Consider the following 18,371-nt stretch of genomic DNA (forward strand, 5'->3'; position numbering starts at 1 on the left):
AATAGGTGACTCGCCTCTTCATACATGTTTTATGTCGTGGTGATTTTGATGCCGAAAATAGAATTCAATGTTTAAAATGTGAAATCAAGTTTAGGTAATATGTTTTATTGGTGACAAATGGTAAATTGACGAAACAAAAACATGTCGGCACCTGGTGAGCCCCGAAACAATATTGTTTAAAGTCAAAGTGTCACAAATTATGTGATGTGTTGTCTGGATACATCATTAGAGTGGGTAGATGGTTGATTGGGTGGAATGATATGAGTGTACACATAATGTTGATACAAGTACCCTATCGTTTTGAATTTTCGCAAATTAAACAATAAAAACAATAACAAATTAAAAACTCTCTTCTTCGTTAGAACGTTGTGTCAAATATGGCCGATATTGCAGTAATGAAATGAGATACTTAATGTTTCATTTAATTAATTTTCAGTTGAGAGAGAAAGAAAGAAAGAAAGAGAGAGAGAGAGAGAGAGAGAGAGAGAGAGAGAGAGAGAGAGAGTTGATGAGAACGGAGTGGGAGGGAAAGCGGGAGCATTGCGAGTTCAATATATATTTATATATTGAACTCTCAATGCTCCCGCTCTCTCTCTCGCTCTCTCTCTTTCTCTCTCTCTCTCTCTCTCTCTCTCTCTCTCTCTCTCTCTCGATGTTCTCACCAGTTCTTCTCTATGAAAGCGAGATGGTAATCGAGACCGAGAGAAGATGACAGAATCATATGTTGGAATAGAGATAGAGCGAGAGACTGAGATTGAAGTATATTGATGAAGTTCTTTTATTCTGTCTCTATAGAACACGTTAAACGTACAAGGCAGAGCTCTATCCCCACGGCCAAATCATGGTCATAACAACGAGGCAGATCAAATGTCTTCCACAAGGACATCCTCAGTCTACGACGACGAGGATGGCCACAGCGAACACAGCGAGGAATACACCGTCCTGGACGGAGTTCGGGAAATGAACCACATCCTGGTCAAACAGATTGAAACACTCCGACTCAAAATACAAGTGGACGAGAAGAACTATAATGTCTCCAAGGAAAGACTTGTGGAGGAAACAAGTTCCAAAATCAAACACAAAGAATCCGAGATCGAAGATCTTCGAGATTCTATCAACAATCGCGATGAGCGAATTCAGACACTTGAAAAAGCTAGTCGTGAAAAAGACAGACATATAAAGAATAAATGTGATGAGATTGAGTCTTTAAAGCAGCTTGTACTTCAAACTGAGGACTACGCCAAGAAGCTGCAGAACCAAGTGGGCAAAGTGATGACACAGGCGGGGAGTTTAGAGGAGGACCCGTTGTACAAACATCAAAATGAAGAGATTAGTAAACTCACAAAGGAATTGGAACTGTTGAGGACCAGGTTGGCCACCATGGAACAGGTATATTTAGTCGTTATGTTCTTTTTCCTTTTTCTATTTTTTTTAAATACTGGAAAACGTCAACAACAAAAAACATGCATAGTTGATTTTATTATTGTACTATACCAATAATGATGCACACTGACCAAACCCCCCCCCCCCCCCCCCCCCAAAAAAAAAAAAAAAAATAATAATAATAAAACAAAAAAAACAAACAAAATACAAGTTTCCAAATTTTGAATAAAACTCTCTCTCACTCTCTCTCTCTCTCTCTCTCTCTCTCTCTCTCTATATATATATATATATATATATATATATATATATATATAATATATATATATCACTCACATATATATATATATGTAAATACATCTATCTATCTTTCTATTTATCTATCTATCCCCTCTCCTTCTCTAGTTAGCAAAGCCATGAAGCGAGAAAATACGTTCAATGTGATTTCCAATTAATTGGGAATTTATAACGCCTCTCGTCTTATGCCTTATCCATTTATTGCTTAGGTTCTTCTTTATTCTATTTCCACAGGAACTCCAACGAGCAATGAACGTAATCGAGCAGCAAAACGAGAAGATGAAAACAATAACGGAGGAACGAAGTCTCATGCAGGCGAGATTTAAGGAGGATTTGGAAAAGGCATCGAAGGCCATGAGACAGGAGGTGGAAAGAATGAGAGAGGTAATGAATGAATGAAATTACGATCTCTCATAATAGCACATTGGATAGTCGGGCACTCTGCCTATCTGCTAAACTTACTTGGTCAGTGAATGATAAGTTTGGGACAGTTTTACGTCCAAGTTAGTGGATTGGTTATCGTGTTGAGTACTAGTCTATCAATCTTTTCTTAATTGGTTTGAGGTTCTTGTGCACGAGAAACTGACATTGATCAAAATAATATTATATCATAAAAGGCGGGGTTTAGCATTAAAATTTAGGGATTGAACACGTTTCGGGTTGAGTATGATTCGCTTTTACTTTTAGGTCATGAATTTCGTAATTCTGATAATTTTGAATATTAACTCAATTTTCTTTCTTCACCTAGAGTCTAATTCATTCCGACATAATTCTAGTTTGACATTTTGGGTTACGTGTGATTAAGTGGCATCTCTCATAATTTTGTTTGTCCATTTCACCAGGTGATGAGACAAAATTATGAAGAGATGAAGCACCTCCGCGAGCAAAATCGACAAATGAGTGATGACGTACGAGATATAAAAAATATGCTGAAAGCTAAAGTGTCCATGTCACATGACCCAGATGACGACGACGAAGAAGCGGACGCTTATACATATTCCAACCAAAGATACGGGCAGCAAAAAGCTGTCGTGACTCAGGGATCCTCTGGTTTAGTCGGGGGAAACATCAGACACACACCTAGCATTCGTAATGTTCAAGCACAGCAGAAGTCACGGTTACAAAATCAGAACACGCCGTATGGAAAAAGACAACCAACTATACAAAGAGAGAGCACCACTTTGATCTCGGCGTCGCGTTCTCCCACACGCAACGCAGGTCAAAATCGTAATTCAGTTAACAACAGTCCCCTGACATCTCAAGGCTTTCAGGGGAACAATCCCCAGTCTCCTCCTGAAACTGGCAGAAGTAGACTTTCCCCGGATAGAATCTCAAGACCAGTCACTAACCAAAATACAGATTCTTCAAATGCGTCCATGGTTTACGGACGTACATTTAGCAGACAGGGCACTTTACACCCAAACATCCCATCCCACAATGCAAAAGAAGACCAAAAAAGCTTTCCTCCTATCTGTTCCTTTAAAGAAGGCACAGGTTTATCCAATCGCCAGCCGTCAGCCCGAATGAACAAACCTATTGTCCGAAAAGGAAGTGCTGTTAAAAAATGAGTTCAAATGAAGGCATTCATAAGAGACAACAATTTCCCTCCAGCCATAATCTAGTGGACAACATTTTAGAGGTCTTTCGTAAAATACGCATTGTATTCCAATTTCACAAAATCACGTTTGGCCCACAACAGTACTCATGATTTGGTGACCTGATTGTCGTAAAATTGAGTGACTCCTCTTTTCTATCTGCGCAACCATATTTAATTTGGTATGTCACGAGTCAATCGAAAGTTTCTAATACCACAAAAAGAAATCATTTTTAAATAAATAGTCACTCAATTTTACGACATTCAGAACACTCACTAATGGACATGACTTTAACTAAAAGTACTTTTTAACATTGGAACTACATATTTATGCACTGGTCCATCAAAAATAAAAACATTAAATGCATGTCCCCATGACAGGCTAGTCTGTGCAAATTTTTGCTCCCGAATTTCCCAATCTTTACGTGATATTACTGGATCAACAATTAATTATAATTCAAACTGTCTTTATTGATGTCTGAAAAAGGGTTTGATCCCGAAAATTCAAAAGATGTTATCTACATGTTTTCTCTTACCCAAATGCAGTTTGAAACCAATAATCTTAATACAGTACCTACTTTGTCGGGGTGAACCAGTTGCTAAAAAGTGGTTTTAATGTAGAAATGTCCTGAAATGTGAAATGTACAACCCATCGTCTCATTGGTATTAGGTCGAAATTTTAGAGTTAAAGATAGAAAAATGTCAGATTTTAGATGTCTTTTTCCCCATTTTAATATATTATGTTCATTTTCCTCGAAACAACATGTCTAAATACTTTACCCAAGTCTCAAATTTTGACAAAAATTTAATTTCTACCATAAAAGCGACCCAGACATAATACGTTTTGAGGCGATGGGTCACATTTTAGCTTTTGCAATTTTAGAACACTATATGACTATTGTCTTCGATAAAAATTTAAAATATCCCGATTTTTATCGTTCAGTCTGGCAATTTTAAACCCATGCATCAAGTGAAATGTTTACGTACGATGGGTGTCATTCTTTGATTTGAAAATGTATTTAGACTAGTGACAGGACGAATTCCACAACAAAGTTTAAAATGATTCAATTCTTGTCTTGTCGTTTTGAATATAAACTCGTAGTGTAAGAGAACATACAACGATGCCTTTTGACCTGATTACACGAGTCCGAACAGCCATTATTCAGTAAACAATGGTAAGAGATTGGTCATCATCATAGATTGTCGCTACAAGACCTAACCCACTCGACAGCATCTGTGAAGCAGACTCTTAGGTCATGGTTAGTGCAGCTGGGCCCATCCTGGCATTCTCTAAGGATGTGCTCCGTCGTCTGCTCTGGGCAGCCACATGTACACAAGCTAGTCTCAGCCAGGCCCTACTTTTTCATGCTTCCAGCTGTTCTCCCAATTTTTGCCCGTGCTCTGGTCAGTGTTACCCATTCATTCCTGGGGAGCTCAATTCCGTAGGGCAGTTCTTCTCTCGGATCTTCAACGGCTTCATTTGCATGATTGTCCCACTCCCTCCATTAGGAAAGTCTGTATACAGCTGCATGGTCAGGGTTGATGCTTTCTTCCGTCATGAAGTTCTTTCTCGATTGGTGAACTGTGCAAATTACACAAGTATTACTATCGGTGGTTTGCGTTGAAGTAAACTACTTATCTTTTCTACCCGATTGATCATTCTTTACCAACATACACAACATAGAGTATCCTTAAACGATAATAGTCTGATTGAGAGAATCTACTGAGAATTAATGATTCAACTAGCGGTCTAAAAATAAGAACAAACAGTCAAATGACGTCAACATCATTCATTTTGTTGATTGTAAACGACCAGCAATGTTCGTCTGAGAAGGGTTTGACGGTGTGTCACAAATCAAGTGTTTTGATTGCGCAAAAGTCTATTGGTTAATGTCAATGACATCTGCTATATCCGCTTTGAAAAGAGGTGAATAAAATTGATGTTGATATTTATGAATACATGATCATGTTTAATAATCACGCTTGTATTTTTCGAGATTTACATCTTAAAATTGTGATAGCCTGAGTCAGTATTCATAGACGCTTTAATAAAACAACTATATTAAACATACACAGAAATAATGAACAATAAATAAATGAATAGATAATTAAATAAATAAAAAGTATGTATATTTTGTATGAAAAAATGTTAAAATGTCTAAATTACCAAAGTTCAAAAGCACTCGTGTATTTCACAATGAATTACCGTCAACCACAAAGGTAGAATCTGTATATTTCTACAAATATCACGAAATTGGTGGTTCACATTTTTGAAAATGCTTATATAATGTGATATATTGTATTTTGAATGAGTTTATCTATAAGGAAAAAAAAGAGAGAGAAAGAGAGAGAGAGAGAGAGAGAGAGAGAGAGAGAGAGAGAGAGAGAGAGAGAGAGAGAGTTTTCATATATTTCTGCAGAGGCCTTATGATCCTGCAGAAATGAAAAAGAAATCCTCTTTTTCTTTTTTGAATGAGTTTTAAATTCCAAAGATGAAATAAAATTGTCTATAGTACAATACGTAAATCTCGAGAACGTTCCTATTCCCTGTTTATGTGTTTCTTTTTTCTTTGACTTGAGAACTTCATTATCTTAAACATGCCTGGCGTCTCGAACAAAACAATATCAAAATCTAAAAACAAACTGATCTATATCAAATAAATCTTATTTTTCCATCCGCTAAGAATATCTTACGGCGCTTAACACATTCAGGTCATATCAGCGCCAGTAAAAAGGAAGAAAATGGGATAGTAAAATGTCAAGAATAACAATTAATGCACCCAAGAAAAAGTAAGACAAAGAGGAATTGATCCAAATAGGAAACAGATATAGATTCCAAGAGCACACCATCAGTGTACTTAGTTTGAGATCACCTAAAAGTCTCATCCAGACACAAGCACAGGGTCGGTCCCACTAAGAGGGATACACTCAAATGTTTACAAATCATATATAATATATAAACAAAACAATACAGTACATAACAGAGAGATGATTTACAAGGAAAAAAATATCATCTCCCAAACTCATAAATTTGACTGTTTTCCTCCCAGCTATGGTTTCCGGCCAGGGCCTGGACAAAACCAAATAATCTCATTCCAAGACAAAGACAAAGAATGTTGGAAAAACAGATATAGGAGGATAGAAGACACAGCAAGTACCTCCCTGCCCACTATGGGAAGTCAGGAACTCCACCCAGAGAGAGAGAGAGAGAGAGCGAGAGAGAGAGAGAGAGAGAGAGAGAGAGAGAGGGAAGGTATTTCATTGCACTAGCTTAGAGTGCTTTATCGCAAATTTTATAGGGTCTTCATGACTTTCTTCAGAGCGCATCATTGGAGGAAAAGATCAAGAAAAAAACAAAACAAAATCACTGAAATAGTTAATGTCTTCAAGTCCTTCGATTGAGATCGAAGGTCCGCTGTGTTCTTACGTCATTTCATTGCCAGTAAAAAGAAGCTGATCGGGGGAAAGTTGCAGATCTGGTTAAAAGCACCAAAAAAGGGTAAGACAAAGGCAGTTGATTCAAATAGAGAAATGAGAATTCCACAAAGCGCTTTCTGACATTACCTAAAATTCTCAGGCACGAGAAATGGATCCCGCTATAAAGGATACACTGAAACGTTCACACAGTACAATATATTCAAAACTAATAACTGTTGTAGTTGTAGTATAGAAGATTATCATGGAAAAACAAATATAACCTCTCTATCTCTGCCTCTCTCTCTCTAAAAAACAAAACAAAAACCAACAACCCCCCCCCCTCCCCCCCCCCAAAAAAAATAAAACAAATAAATAAAAATAAAACATTTTAAAAAATGAACTACACATTTGACTGCGTTCCTCCCCGCCAGAACAGAGTAAAAGAAACAAGCCAATCTTAATTCGGGACAAAGACGGAGAGCAACATTGAAAGGGAAAACAGATATGGGGGAGTGACACAAGTGACCTCTCTGCCCACCGTGGGAGATCAGAAGTCCCCACCCCATAACGACTAAATAACAACACTAAACAATACATGTTTTTATAAAATGTGTATTTTACGAGAAAACAAAACATGAATTACATGAAAACTAACCTTAAAGATATTACATAAAATATTGTAAGATATGAAATATGTACTTCAGTGCAATATAAATCACATTGACATTAGAACACATATCGGCATAGCATTGAAAACAAAGGATGCCACAAGAGATGGAACCCTCCCTCCCCCCTCCCCTCTTTCATCTCTGTTTTTGTTTTTAAGGGTTAATGGTTTTAAGGGTTTTAACGTCGCTTGCGACATATTTAGGTCATTTCAGCGTCAGTAAAAAAGAAGAAAATGAGAGTCAAAGATTCCAGATTTACAATTCCAAAGCACACAAGAAAAAGTAAGACAAAGGGGAAGGGTTGAAATAGGGAACATATGTTAATTCTAAGAGCACACTATCTGTGTACTTAGTCTGAGATCACCTAAAAATCTCATCCAGACACAAACACTGGTCCCCACTGTACACTCAATGTTTAGAAGCCGATATATATAATAAATTTAGGTCATATTAGTGCCAGCAAAAAGGAAGGAAATGGGGTAGTAAAAAGTTCAAGAATTACAATTATAGAACCCAAAAAAAGTAAGACAAAGGAGAATGGCTCAAATAGGTTGTTTATTTGTTTGTTTTTAAGGGTTTTACGGTGCTTGCAACACATTAAGTTCATATCAGCACCCGTAAAAAGGAAGAAAAAGGCCATAGTAAAAGAATTCCAGATTTACAACTAAAAGCACACAAGAAAGTAAGACAAAGCGGAATGGTTCAAATAGGAAACAGATGTAGATTCCAAGAGCACATTATCAAAGTACTTAATTTGAGATCCCCTAAAAGTCTCACCAGACACAGATCTCCATTAAAAGGAATATATCCAAAGTTTTATTTGTTTTTAAGGGTTTTGTTTTGTTTTTAAGGGTTTTACGGCGCTTGCAACACATTAAGGTCATATCAGCGCCAGTAAAAAGGAAGAAAATGGGATAGTAAAAAGTTCTAGAATTACAATTAAAGCACAAAAGAAAAGGTAAGACAAAGGGGAATTGGTTCAAAAAGGGAACAGGTGTAGATTCCAAGAGCACACTGTCAAAGTACTTAGTTTGAGATCACCTAAAAATCTCATCCAGACACAAGCACAGGTCCCAACTAAGAGGAATACACTCAAATGTTTACCAATCCTATAATATAATATGTAAACTAAACATAATACAATGCATAACAGAGAGATGATTTACAAGGAAAAAAAATATCATCTCCCAAAACTATAACTATACATTCGACTATATCCCTCCCAGCTAAGGAACTCTGGCAAGGATCAGGACAAAACCAAGTAATCTCATTCCAAGACAATGACAGGAAACAATTGAAAAGCAGGTACTGGGGGATAGAAGACACAGTAAGTACCTCCCTGCCCACTGTGGGAGGTCGGAACCCCACCCAGTTTAAGGGTTTTACGGCGCTTGCAATACATTAAGCTTATATCAGCACCAGTAAAAAGGAAGAAAATGGGATAGTAAACAGTTCTAGAATTACAATTAAGGCACCCAAGAAAAGGTAAGACAAAGGGGAATTGGTTCAAATAGGAAACAGATGTAGATTCAAGAGCACACTATCAAAGTACTGAGTTTGAGATCACCTAAAAGTATCATCCAGACACAAGCACAGGTCCCCCACTAAGAGGAATACACTCAAATATTTTACAAATTATATATAATATGTAAACAAAACACAATGCAGTGCATAAAAAAGAGATGATTTACAAGACAAAAAATATAATCTCCCAAAACTCTAACTATGCATTTGACTGTTTCCCTCCCAGCTATGGTATCCGGCCAGGGCCAGAACAAAACAAAGTAATCTCATCCCAAGACAAAGACAGAAAGCATGTTGAAAACATATAGGGGGATAGAAGACACAGTAAGTGCCTCCCTGCCCACTATGGGAGGTCAGGAATCCCACCCAGCCTCTGCAGGGGAAAACAAGCTATCACAAAATGAGTATCAATGAGTAAATCATTATCATAACAAAAAACATTTGAGATTATTTACAAGGGGGTAAGAAATAAAAAGATAAATCTGTTAACCTCCCTCTCTGCCAAAGACCTCAGACAGAGCCTAGTTTCAATCCAGAAGATGACAAAATGGCAGATAGAAAGGACATGAAAAAGTTCAGGAGAAGAGATTGTTGTTTGTTTTTGTTTTTAAGGGTTTTACGGCGCTTGCAACACATTTAGGTTATATCAGCGCCAGTAAAAAGGAAGAAAATGGGATAGTAAAACGTTACAGAATTACAATTAAAGCACCCAAGAAAAAGTAAGACAAAAGGGAACTGGGAACAAATAGGGATCAGATGTAGATTCCAAGAGCATACCACCAATGCACCTAGTTTGAGATCACCTATAAGCCTCATCCAGACACAAGCACAAAATCCAACAAAGAGGAATACACTCAAATGCCTACATTATACATTAAAATAACAATAATACATTACAGAGAGATGATCTACAAGGAAAAAAATGTCATCTCCCAAAACAATAACTATGCATTTGACTGTTTCCCTCCCATCTAGGACTCCGGCCAGGGCCAGGACAAAACCAAGTAATCTCATGCCAAGACAAAGACAGAAAGCAAGTTGGAAAACAGATATAAGGGGATAGAAGACACAGTATGTACCCCCCCCCCCCCCTCTGCCCACTATGGGAGGTCAGGATCCCCACCCAGAAAAACATTTGAGATTATTTACAAAAAGGTAAGAAATAAAAAGATAAATCTGTTAATCTCCCTCTCTGCCAAAGACCTCAGACAGAGCCTAGTTTCAATCCAGAAGATGACAAAATGGCAGATAGAAAGGACATGAAAAAGTTCAGGAGAAGAGATTGTTGTTTGTTTTTGTTTTTAAGGGTTTTACGGCGCTTGCAACACATTTAGGTTATATCAGCGCCAGTAAAAAAGGAAGAAAATGGGATAGTAAAACGTTACAGAATTACAATTAAAGCACCCAAGAAAAAGTAAGACAAAGGGGAATTGGGAACAAATAGGGATCAGATGTAGATTCCAAGAGCATACCACCAATGTATTTAGTTTGAGATCACCTATAAGTCTCATCCGGACACAAGCCCAAGGTCCAACAAAGAGGAATACACTCAAATGCCTACATTATACATTCAAAATAACAAATGTAATAATACATAATAGAGAGATGATTTACAAGGAAAATAATATCATCTCCAAAAACAATAACTATGCATTTGACTGTTTCCCTCCCAGCCAAGACATAGCACAAAACCAAGTAATCTCATTCCACGACAAAGATAGAAAGCATGTTGGAAAACAGATATAATGGACAGAGATAATGGATAGAAGACACAGCAAGTGCCTCCCTGTCTGCTATGGGAGGTCAGGAATCCCACCCAGGGAGAACAGATCGTGAGGAGGCCAATGACCTCCCAAGTTAAGAGAGATGGGTGTGGAGAGGGGGAGGGGAGTTGTGAGAAAAAAAATGCCATTCAGAGTCAGGGGTGCAAGTCTGGCTATGCAATTCTGACAAACATAAACTTGATCTTTAAAATCTTCTCTTTCCTCACATTCTCTCAGGGAACTCAAGAGTAGCAACATTGTCTCAATTTGAAAAAAAAAAAAATTATAATAGCACCAAAGAGGCGTCACGTCTCGTCCTACATGTTAAGTGTAGCTGTTAGTTTGGGAGTCTGTATAAGACGCTTGGAACATATTGAGTGGATAATGCTCAAAGCTAAATAAATCAACTTTTTAAAATGTTTTTACGTGGTACAAGAGTTCACTATGTAAGATACACAAAAAATAACAACAAAACAAAAAAGAAAAATACAAAACAAACTAAAACAAAAAACCCCCCCAGTAAAGACTATCTGCATGTGAAGTGTGGGACGAGCTATGAATTCATCCCAGGCCAGGAACATAAATACACTTAAATGCTATTTAAAATACAAAAGCGACATGAAAGGCGATGACTGATATAAAGGAATAGAAGAAATATAATGAGTTGATCTCCTCGGCCTTTCATGGGAGGTCAATTCTCTGTATTATGATACAGTTTATGAAATAATAAAATTTGTTTTTAAAAAAACTCTCACCAACATCATGTGCCAACCTGCCTTATACTTTTTTTGTTGTTGTTGTTGTTCATTTTGGCCACAGAACTTTTATACAATACATATTTAATGAAAAGACCCCTGGCTTGTCTTTGATGTCTCAGGTTTCAGACTTATTGATGAGCTGGGGAGAATCATCTTTACATATCGCTATGGCATGGGAATAAAAAGTTCTCTATCCAAAATGGAATAACTAAAGTCTCAAGTGAAAGACTTATGAATGAGTTGGTAAATTGTTTTAATCTAACGGTACCATAATATTTATAAAGTAAACATCCAAAAAGGTGTGTGTGAAACAGTGCCAGACAAAGCAGAAAAAAATATGAAAAAAAAGGTAAAAAATTAGGTTGCCTCTACTGTCAGTCCAGACATACTGATTTTTGGGATGTTTGTTTTTCTTGTAATTTTCTTTCCGCTTTGTCAAACATTGTTTTATACACATCTTTTCCGGTTTTTGTCTTCCACTAATGTCTGATCCCTAATCTGTCACTTGAATATAAAAAGTACAAGTTTTCTGGTCAAAATGAATAAATGCATTGTGTTGAATTCTTTAAACAAAATGCAGAATACAAATATTGAATTTATTTGACTTGAACTTATCCACATTATATCGATTCAGTTGGGAAAGTCACGGAAGCTGCCCATGAATAACACAAATATATATTGTGAGACAGATTGATCCAACATAATATTCAATATGAGACACTAACGATGTCCAATATCACAGACGTTAACCACATCATCATTCAGTTTAAACTGAGACCAATAACTTAAAATAGTTTTCAAATAACATATTAAATATTTTCAATAAGATTCTGCTCCTTTATTCAGCTGTTATGTCAATCTGTGTTATTAAGTCTATACCTCTATATAACTTTGGCATTAATGAGTCAAATACGTTCAGTCTGCTCAAACTTCAGACCTTTTGTTTCAAAAGATCGTTACTAAAACTTAACGCACTAAATCAAACAGAGTAAATTGAAGATATCACTCAGAATCAAGTAATCCAATATATCCATGCAAAAGTAAACAATATTTATGCCCTAAATTGATGAAATATTTCAAAAATATTATTTTTTCTTCTTAATTTAAATCAATGGTGCCTACTACTGAAAAAGGACTATACTGAAGAAAGTGGTTCTGAAATAATTCGGCATTACAAGAAATAAGTTGGACATGACTGCAGATGAGACAGAAACTAGAAGATTGAATGAATGATACCAAATAATCACAACCAGAATAAATGTTATTAAATGATCAATGAAGTTGGAACAGTAGAGCAATGTTTCATGAACAATGGGATTTTTGTTTTTTGTTTGTTTGTTGCTTTAGGTCTCTTCCAACACAATTGAGGTTATATGAGAGACCGCTGAAACAAAAAAAAAAAACAAGCAATCTAACAAAAATAGTACAAATGTCAATCAAAATTTGTTTGTTTGTTTGTTGCTTTAGGTCTCTTCCAACACAATTGAGGTTATATGAGAGACCGCTGAAACAAAAAAACAAGCAATCTAACAAAAATAGTACAAATGTCAATCAAAATCATAACCTAAAGATATCATAAGCTAAATTATAAATAACCAAGAACAAACAGACAGAAGATTTACAGAAAAAAAATATCCCCTGTCAAAAATACAATCACAAACCAAAGAAGCAGGATAGGCTAGTAAAGAGAAGAAGAAACGACATCACTATCGGATCGTACACCCATGCGAACATCATAGGTATATGATTCAAGGGTGATGCTCCCATCCAACCACCCGCTACAATGGGATTATTGAATGGAGTTTCTCAATTGGAAACTGTAGCAAAAGTAACATCAGGAACATCAATAAGAAAATAATCTTGCTCAGGTTCTTTGGGTGTTTTATTAATATCATAGCTGCTTATCATGATATATTATTTAAATGTAGTCTGATTCTTAATCAGTTTAGTTTCATTCATTCATTCATTCATTCATTAAGACGCTTAACAGCAACACTTTGTTGTTTTTAAGGGTTTTACGGCGCTTGTAACACATTTAGATTATATCAGCGCCAGTAAACAGGAGGAAAATGGGATAGTAAGAAGTTCAAGAATTACAATTAAAGCACCCAAGAAAAAGTAAGACATAGGGGAACTGGGAACAAATAGTAGATACCAAGAGCATACCACCAATGTACTTAGTTTGAGATCACCTATAAGTCTTATCCGGACACATTCACAAAATCCAACAAAGAGGAATACTCTCAAATGCTTACATTAAACATTCAAATTAACAAATATAATAATACATAACAGAGAGATGATTTACAAGGAAAAAAATAACATCTCCCAAAACAATAACTACGCATTTGACTGTTTCCCTCCCAGCTAGGCTCCTGCCAGGGCCAGGACAAAACCAAGTAATCTCATTTCAAGACAAAGACAGAATGCATGTTGGAAAACAGATATAAGATGATAGAAGACACAGTATGTACCCCCCTGCCCACTATGGGAGGAGCAACACTTTAAAGTAATTTCAGAGCAGTAAAAAAGCAATATAGTAGATGTCCAATACAACAGGACAGTTCGCCAGATTTAGAGTCCAAAGCTAACCGCACCTTTGGACCACAAGAGCTTGAGAAAAAGGAAGCAAAATGAGAAAAAGTTATGAAAACCACAGCAGCAAACCACCCCTGCACTTAGCCTATGACCAACCAAAATTATGCACATGGATTCTCACTGGAAGGGAGACACTCGGATGAATTCTAATACTAATACAATTACCCATAGGTATGAGCGACAAGATAAAAAAATCTCTCATATAATAACAACATGCTACATCAAAAGTCATACTCCCACCTGACTGCCTCCCTCACAGAAAGAGATTCTGTTTGTTTTATGTTTTTAAGGGTTTTACGGCACTTGCAACACATTTAGGTCATATCAGCGCCAGTAAAAAGGAAGAAAATAAGATAGTAAAAAGTTATAGAAATACAATTAAAGTGGCCAAGAAAAGAGAAGACAAAAGGGGAATTGGTTCAAATAGGAAACAGATGTAGATTCCAAGAGCACACTATCAAAGCACTAAGTTTGAGATTACCTAAAAGTCTCATCCAGACAAAAGCACAGGTCCCCACTAAGAGGAATACACTCAAATGTTTTACAAATCGTATATACTATAAAGAAAACATCATACAATGCATAACAGAGAGATGATTTACAAGGAAAAAAATATCTCCCAAAACAATAACTATGCATTTGACTGTTTCCCTCCCAGTCAAGGTATCCGGCCAGGGCCAGGACAAAACCAAGTAATCTCATTCCAAGACAAAGACAGACAGCTAGTTGGAAAACAGATATAGGGGGATAGAAGACACAGTATGTACCTCCCTGCCCACTATGGGAGGCAGGAACCCCACCCAGAGAAAGAGATTCTAACCAGGGTCTGGGAAAAATGAAGTGGTGCTATCCAAGGGCAAGAACAGAGAGCAAATAAAAAGGGACAAAAAGGGTAGGGGGATAGTGGATGTTACGAATAACAATAAAAAAGTATTGGTAACAAATGCACTCAAAGGGATAAAATTTAATATGATCTTAGTTGACATTTGTGTATACAAACAGATTAATTTCATCACCGTTTTTTTGTTTGGGTTTGAATGTTTAATATTGTTTGCAACATCCATGTTATTTCAGCACTAGTGAAAAGATAGACGACAAGGTAGTTAAAAGATAACTCACATACCAATACAATTGTCAAAATAGAGAGTCAGACGAGTACTACTACAAACAGAGACCTGAGGAAACAAAATGTGTTAGTTTTTGTTATGAGGGGTTTTGCAGCACTTGCAACAATTTTAAGTCCTTTCAACACCAGTAATAATAAGAAGAGCAAACATTGTAGATCAGAGGTTAAAAGCAAAAGTATCATAAATGGGACTTGTTCAAAAAGGAAACAGAAGATCCCACAAGCAATTTATCAATGTGCCCATTTTGACATTACCTAAGAGTACCATCCAGGCAAAAGCGAAGGATTCCGCTATAGGATACACTCAAATGTTTACATAGTACAATATATTCAAAACCAAAAACTATAATAGTCCATAACAAAGACATGACTTACAAGGAAATAATCCCATCCCTCAAAAAAAACAAAAAAAAAACAAACTATACTTTTTATTGCCCCCCTCTCAGCCAAGGATTCCGAACCAGGAAAAAAATGTGCATAGTCCATCCAGAACCAAGACGAGAGCGCAACACACAATGGGTTCAGTTTAGAACAAGAGCACAAAGCCATATGGGAGAAACAGTTTGTACGCTGTTAATTTTCTGATATTATTCATAACATTAAAATATGCATTAAATAAATAAAAGAATTCATAGAGCACCAATCTCCACCCACATGTCCAATGGTCCTTAACAAGACATAAATGACATGAGAATTTAAAGAAAATTAAATGTGACAATTGTAGATTATCTATTAAGTTGTGTTGATAACTACTATTGGAATATGAAGAATGTGGTTTTGAAGTAGTAAGGAAAAGTTATTTAAAATTATTCCAGTCTAGACTTTAAGCGCTCAAAAGTAAGATTATTTGTAAAGACAGAGAAATTCCCAGATTAGTGGTGCTGTAAAGTAAAATGCAAGTTTGAGAATTTTTGAAAAGACATTTTGTAGTTCTAAAAAGGTGTGTTGTGAGAAATGGAGAACCCGAGGTGAACTGTACACTGATATCGATGAGAGATGGTATTGTTGATTTTTTGAAAAATAAGAAAAGAAAAATATTATCTGTACAAAAAAAAAAAATAAATAAAAAGATACATTTAAAAAATTCAATGAGATTTTTTAATGAAAAAATGTTTCTTTTCCCCTTTAAGTACATAACAAAACAGACCAAAAAAAAGAATTAAAAAAATAAAAAATAAAAATTAAAAGAAAAGAAAGAAATATATCACATTCAATTTAATATATTTTGTAATTTTGTAATTTTCAAAAAATGAAATATCTTTGGAATGGGTTTAAGATAAAACATATTAATTTATCATTACATTGTTATAGTGGTTGTTTTTATACATCGGGTTATTCATTCAACATGAAAGAAAATGTATTTTAACAAAAAAAAAAAAAAAAAAAAAAAAAAAAAAAAAAAAAAACCACTGAAAACAAAAAAGTCCAAAATACAAGAAATTTGTGAATATAATCTCAGATTGAATTTCCAAAATGTGGTAATTCCGACTTTCATTCCTTTCCTTGGGGTAGTGAACTTAATCCATCCTTATCTATTTGTATCTATCCATGTAGCTCATAGGGTAACAATTTCAAAATAGTGAAACTTTTGAAAACGATTCTACAATTGACATTACATACTTGGCCACAATCTATTTCTAAATTTTTAAAAAGGGAAAAAATGATATCAAGATAGACGAAGTAATACAGATCTATGGAGGATGAAATTTTTCATGAAAAAATGTTGTGATACGAAAGGTAAAATAAAAATGAGATTCGGTTTTGAAGTATGTCATTATGATAATTGATTGAAGAGATTTTTTAGTAACATGAAATGAAAACAAATGGGAATTAATAATAGACTACAGTTGCGAGTTGCTGAACATTTTTTCTATTTACTAAACATATGTATCCTGCAAGATTCTGTTTATTAATAAATAAATAACACAATGACCCCTGGTTGACAAGTGCAAGAGTAAAAAAGCCTTCCTTCTGGGATTAAAGCTATTACAAATATACCAAGATTGTTGCATGCGAAAAAGTGTTTGAGGATATCATAAGGAACAAATATATTCCACAATACACAATCAGTGGGTAATTTTCACAGAGCATAATTCAGTTTTAGTAACAATGAATATCACCTTCTTGCCAAAGGTACACCAAGAAATAAGTTTCAGATATGTTATCATTGACGGCGTGATCTACACTAGACAACAGACAACTATCATAAGCCATAAAGTGATCCTGAGACATTAACTAAATATATTTTATTTATATTTACATCTTTAATTCTTTATGAATCCCAAATTATCAAAAAATGGACAGGACTAAACATGGTGAGAGTGAGCAATCTTACTGTAACAAATCATTGGAATGTAATACAGTTGAATGGATATTTTTTATATGATTTTCACAAACAGTTTCGATTACGCGATTTTGAATGGACCAATGTAAACATCTTAGCTGAAATAACAACAGTTCTTACGACATAGCCATGGAATTGAAAAAAAAAAATTACTGCCAAAGAAAAAGTAACATAACCAGGCAAATTAAATAAATGCAGATGAGAATTGCGTTTTTTAAATGTGCATAATAAGAATTATGACAGCATTATTTAAATGTGATCCCGTTCATAAAATAAATATTTTGAAATGACAATAATAGTAATTATTTTGATATGTCATATAACGGAAAAGTGTCAAAAACACAAAATAATGAGCAAATATTAGAGAATGATATGATACATAAAAATGAACAAATACGTTTAAAATCACAAAATAAAAATTGAGATTTAGTAATACTTATCATTGGCAAAAGTAATTATAATACAAGAAACAAAGAAAACAAATGTTAACGCCTTCAAAAAGAAGATATGGACTAGATGAGAGAAAAAAAAGGATCAGAGAAAATATATTTTACAATAAAACAAGCCAATTGTGGCCAAGAGGGGCCATTCTAACCTATTCATGACCTGACTAGATTTGAAATTGTAAATTTGAACATTACTTAAGTAAAATACTGCATTAGTGTTACTATTAAAAGTAATCACATAACTTAATTTATGAAAACTCAGCCTGTCAGCATTTATTGAATTCACTATGTTTGGTAATAATCATTTGAACCTCATCCCCTGTGATTACTTATGAGTATGACTTATAATATACTTAAATGTGAAATTTACGAATTCCCAACATAAGAATGAATTACAAAATAACTAAAGACTACAATCCGTTTTCACCCACACTTTACCCTATGCCACCATACTGA

At 35.2% G+C, this 18,371-nt stretch overlaps 1 protein-coding gene across 6 annotated transcripts in view; it reads left to right on the forward strand.

Moving 5' to 3' along the window:
* Positions 1-5,797, forward strand: part of LOC144967045 (uncharacterized) — a 19,834-nt gene extending 14,037 nt beyond the window's left edge. For all 6 annotated transcript variants that reach the window (XM_078903820.1, XM_078903812.1, XM_078903848.1 and 3 more), the window contains 3 exons: positions 796-1,389; positions 1,912-2,061; positions 2,520-5,797. In XM_078903820.1, coding sequence (XP_078759946.1) covers positions 796-1,389; positions 1,912-2,061; positions 2,520-3,245 — 1,470 coding nt within the window. In that variant the 3' untranslated portion in view covers positions 3,246-5,797. The remainder of the gene's footprint in view (positions 1-795; positions 1,390-1,911; positions 2,062-2,519) is intronic.
* The last annotated feature ends 12,574 nt before the right edge of the window (positions 5,798-18,371 follow it).

The sequence above is a fragment of the Berghia stephanieae genome, chromosome 1 (genome assembly GCF_034508935.2).
Source record: "Berghia stephanieae isolate SIO BIC M18660-M18661 chromosome 1, UCSD_Bste_1.3, whole genome shotgun sequence".
Taxonomy (NCBI): Eukaryota; Metazoa; Mollusca; class Gastropoda; order Nudibranchia; family Aeolidiidae; genus Berghia; species Berghia stephanieae.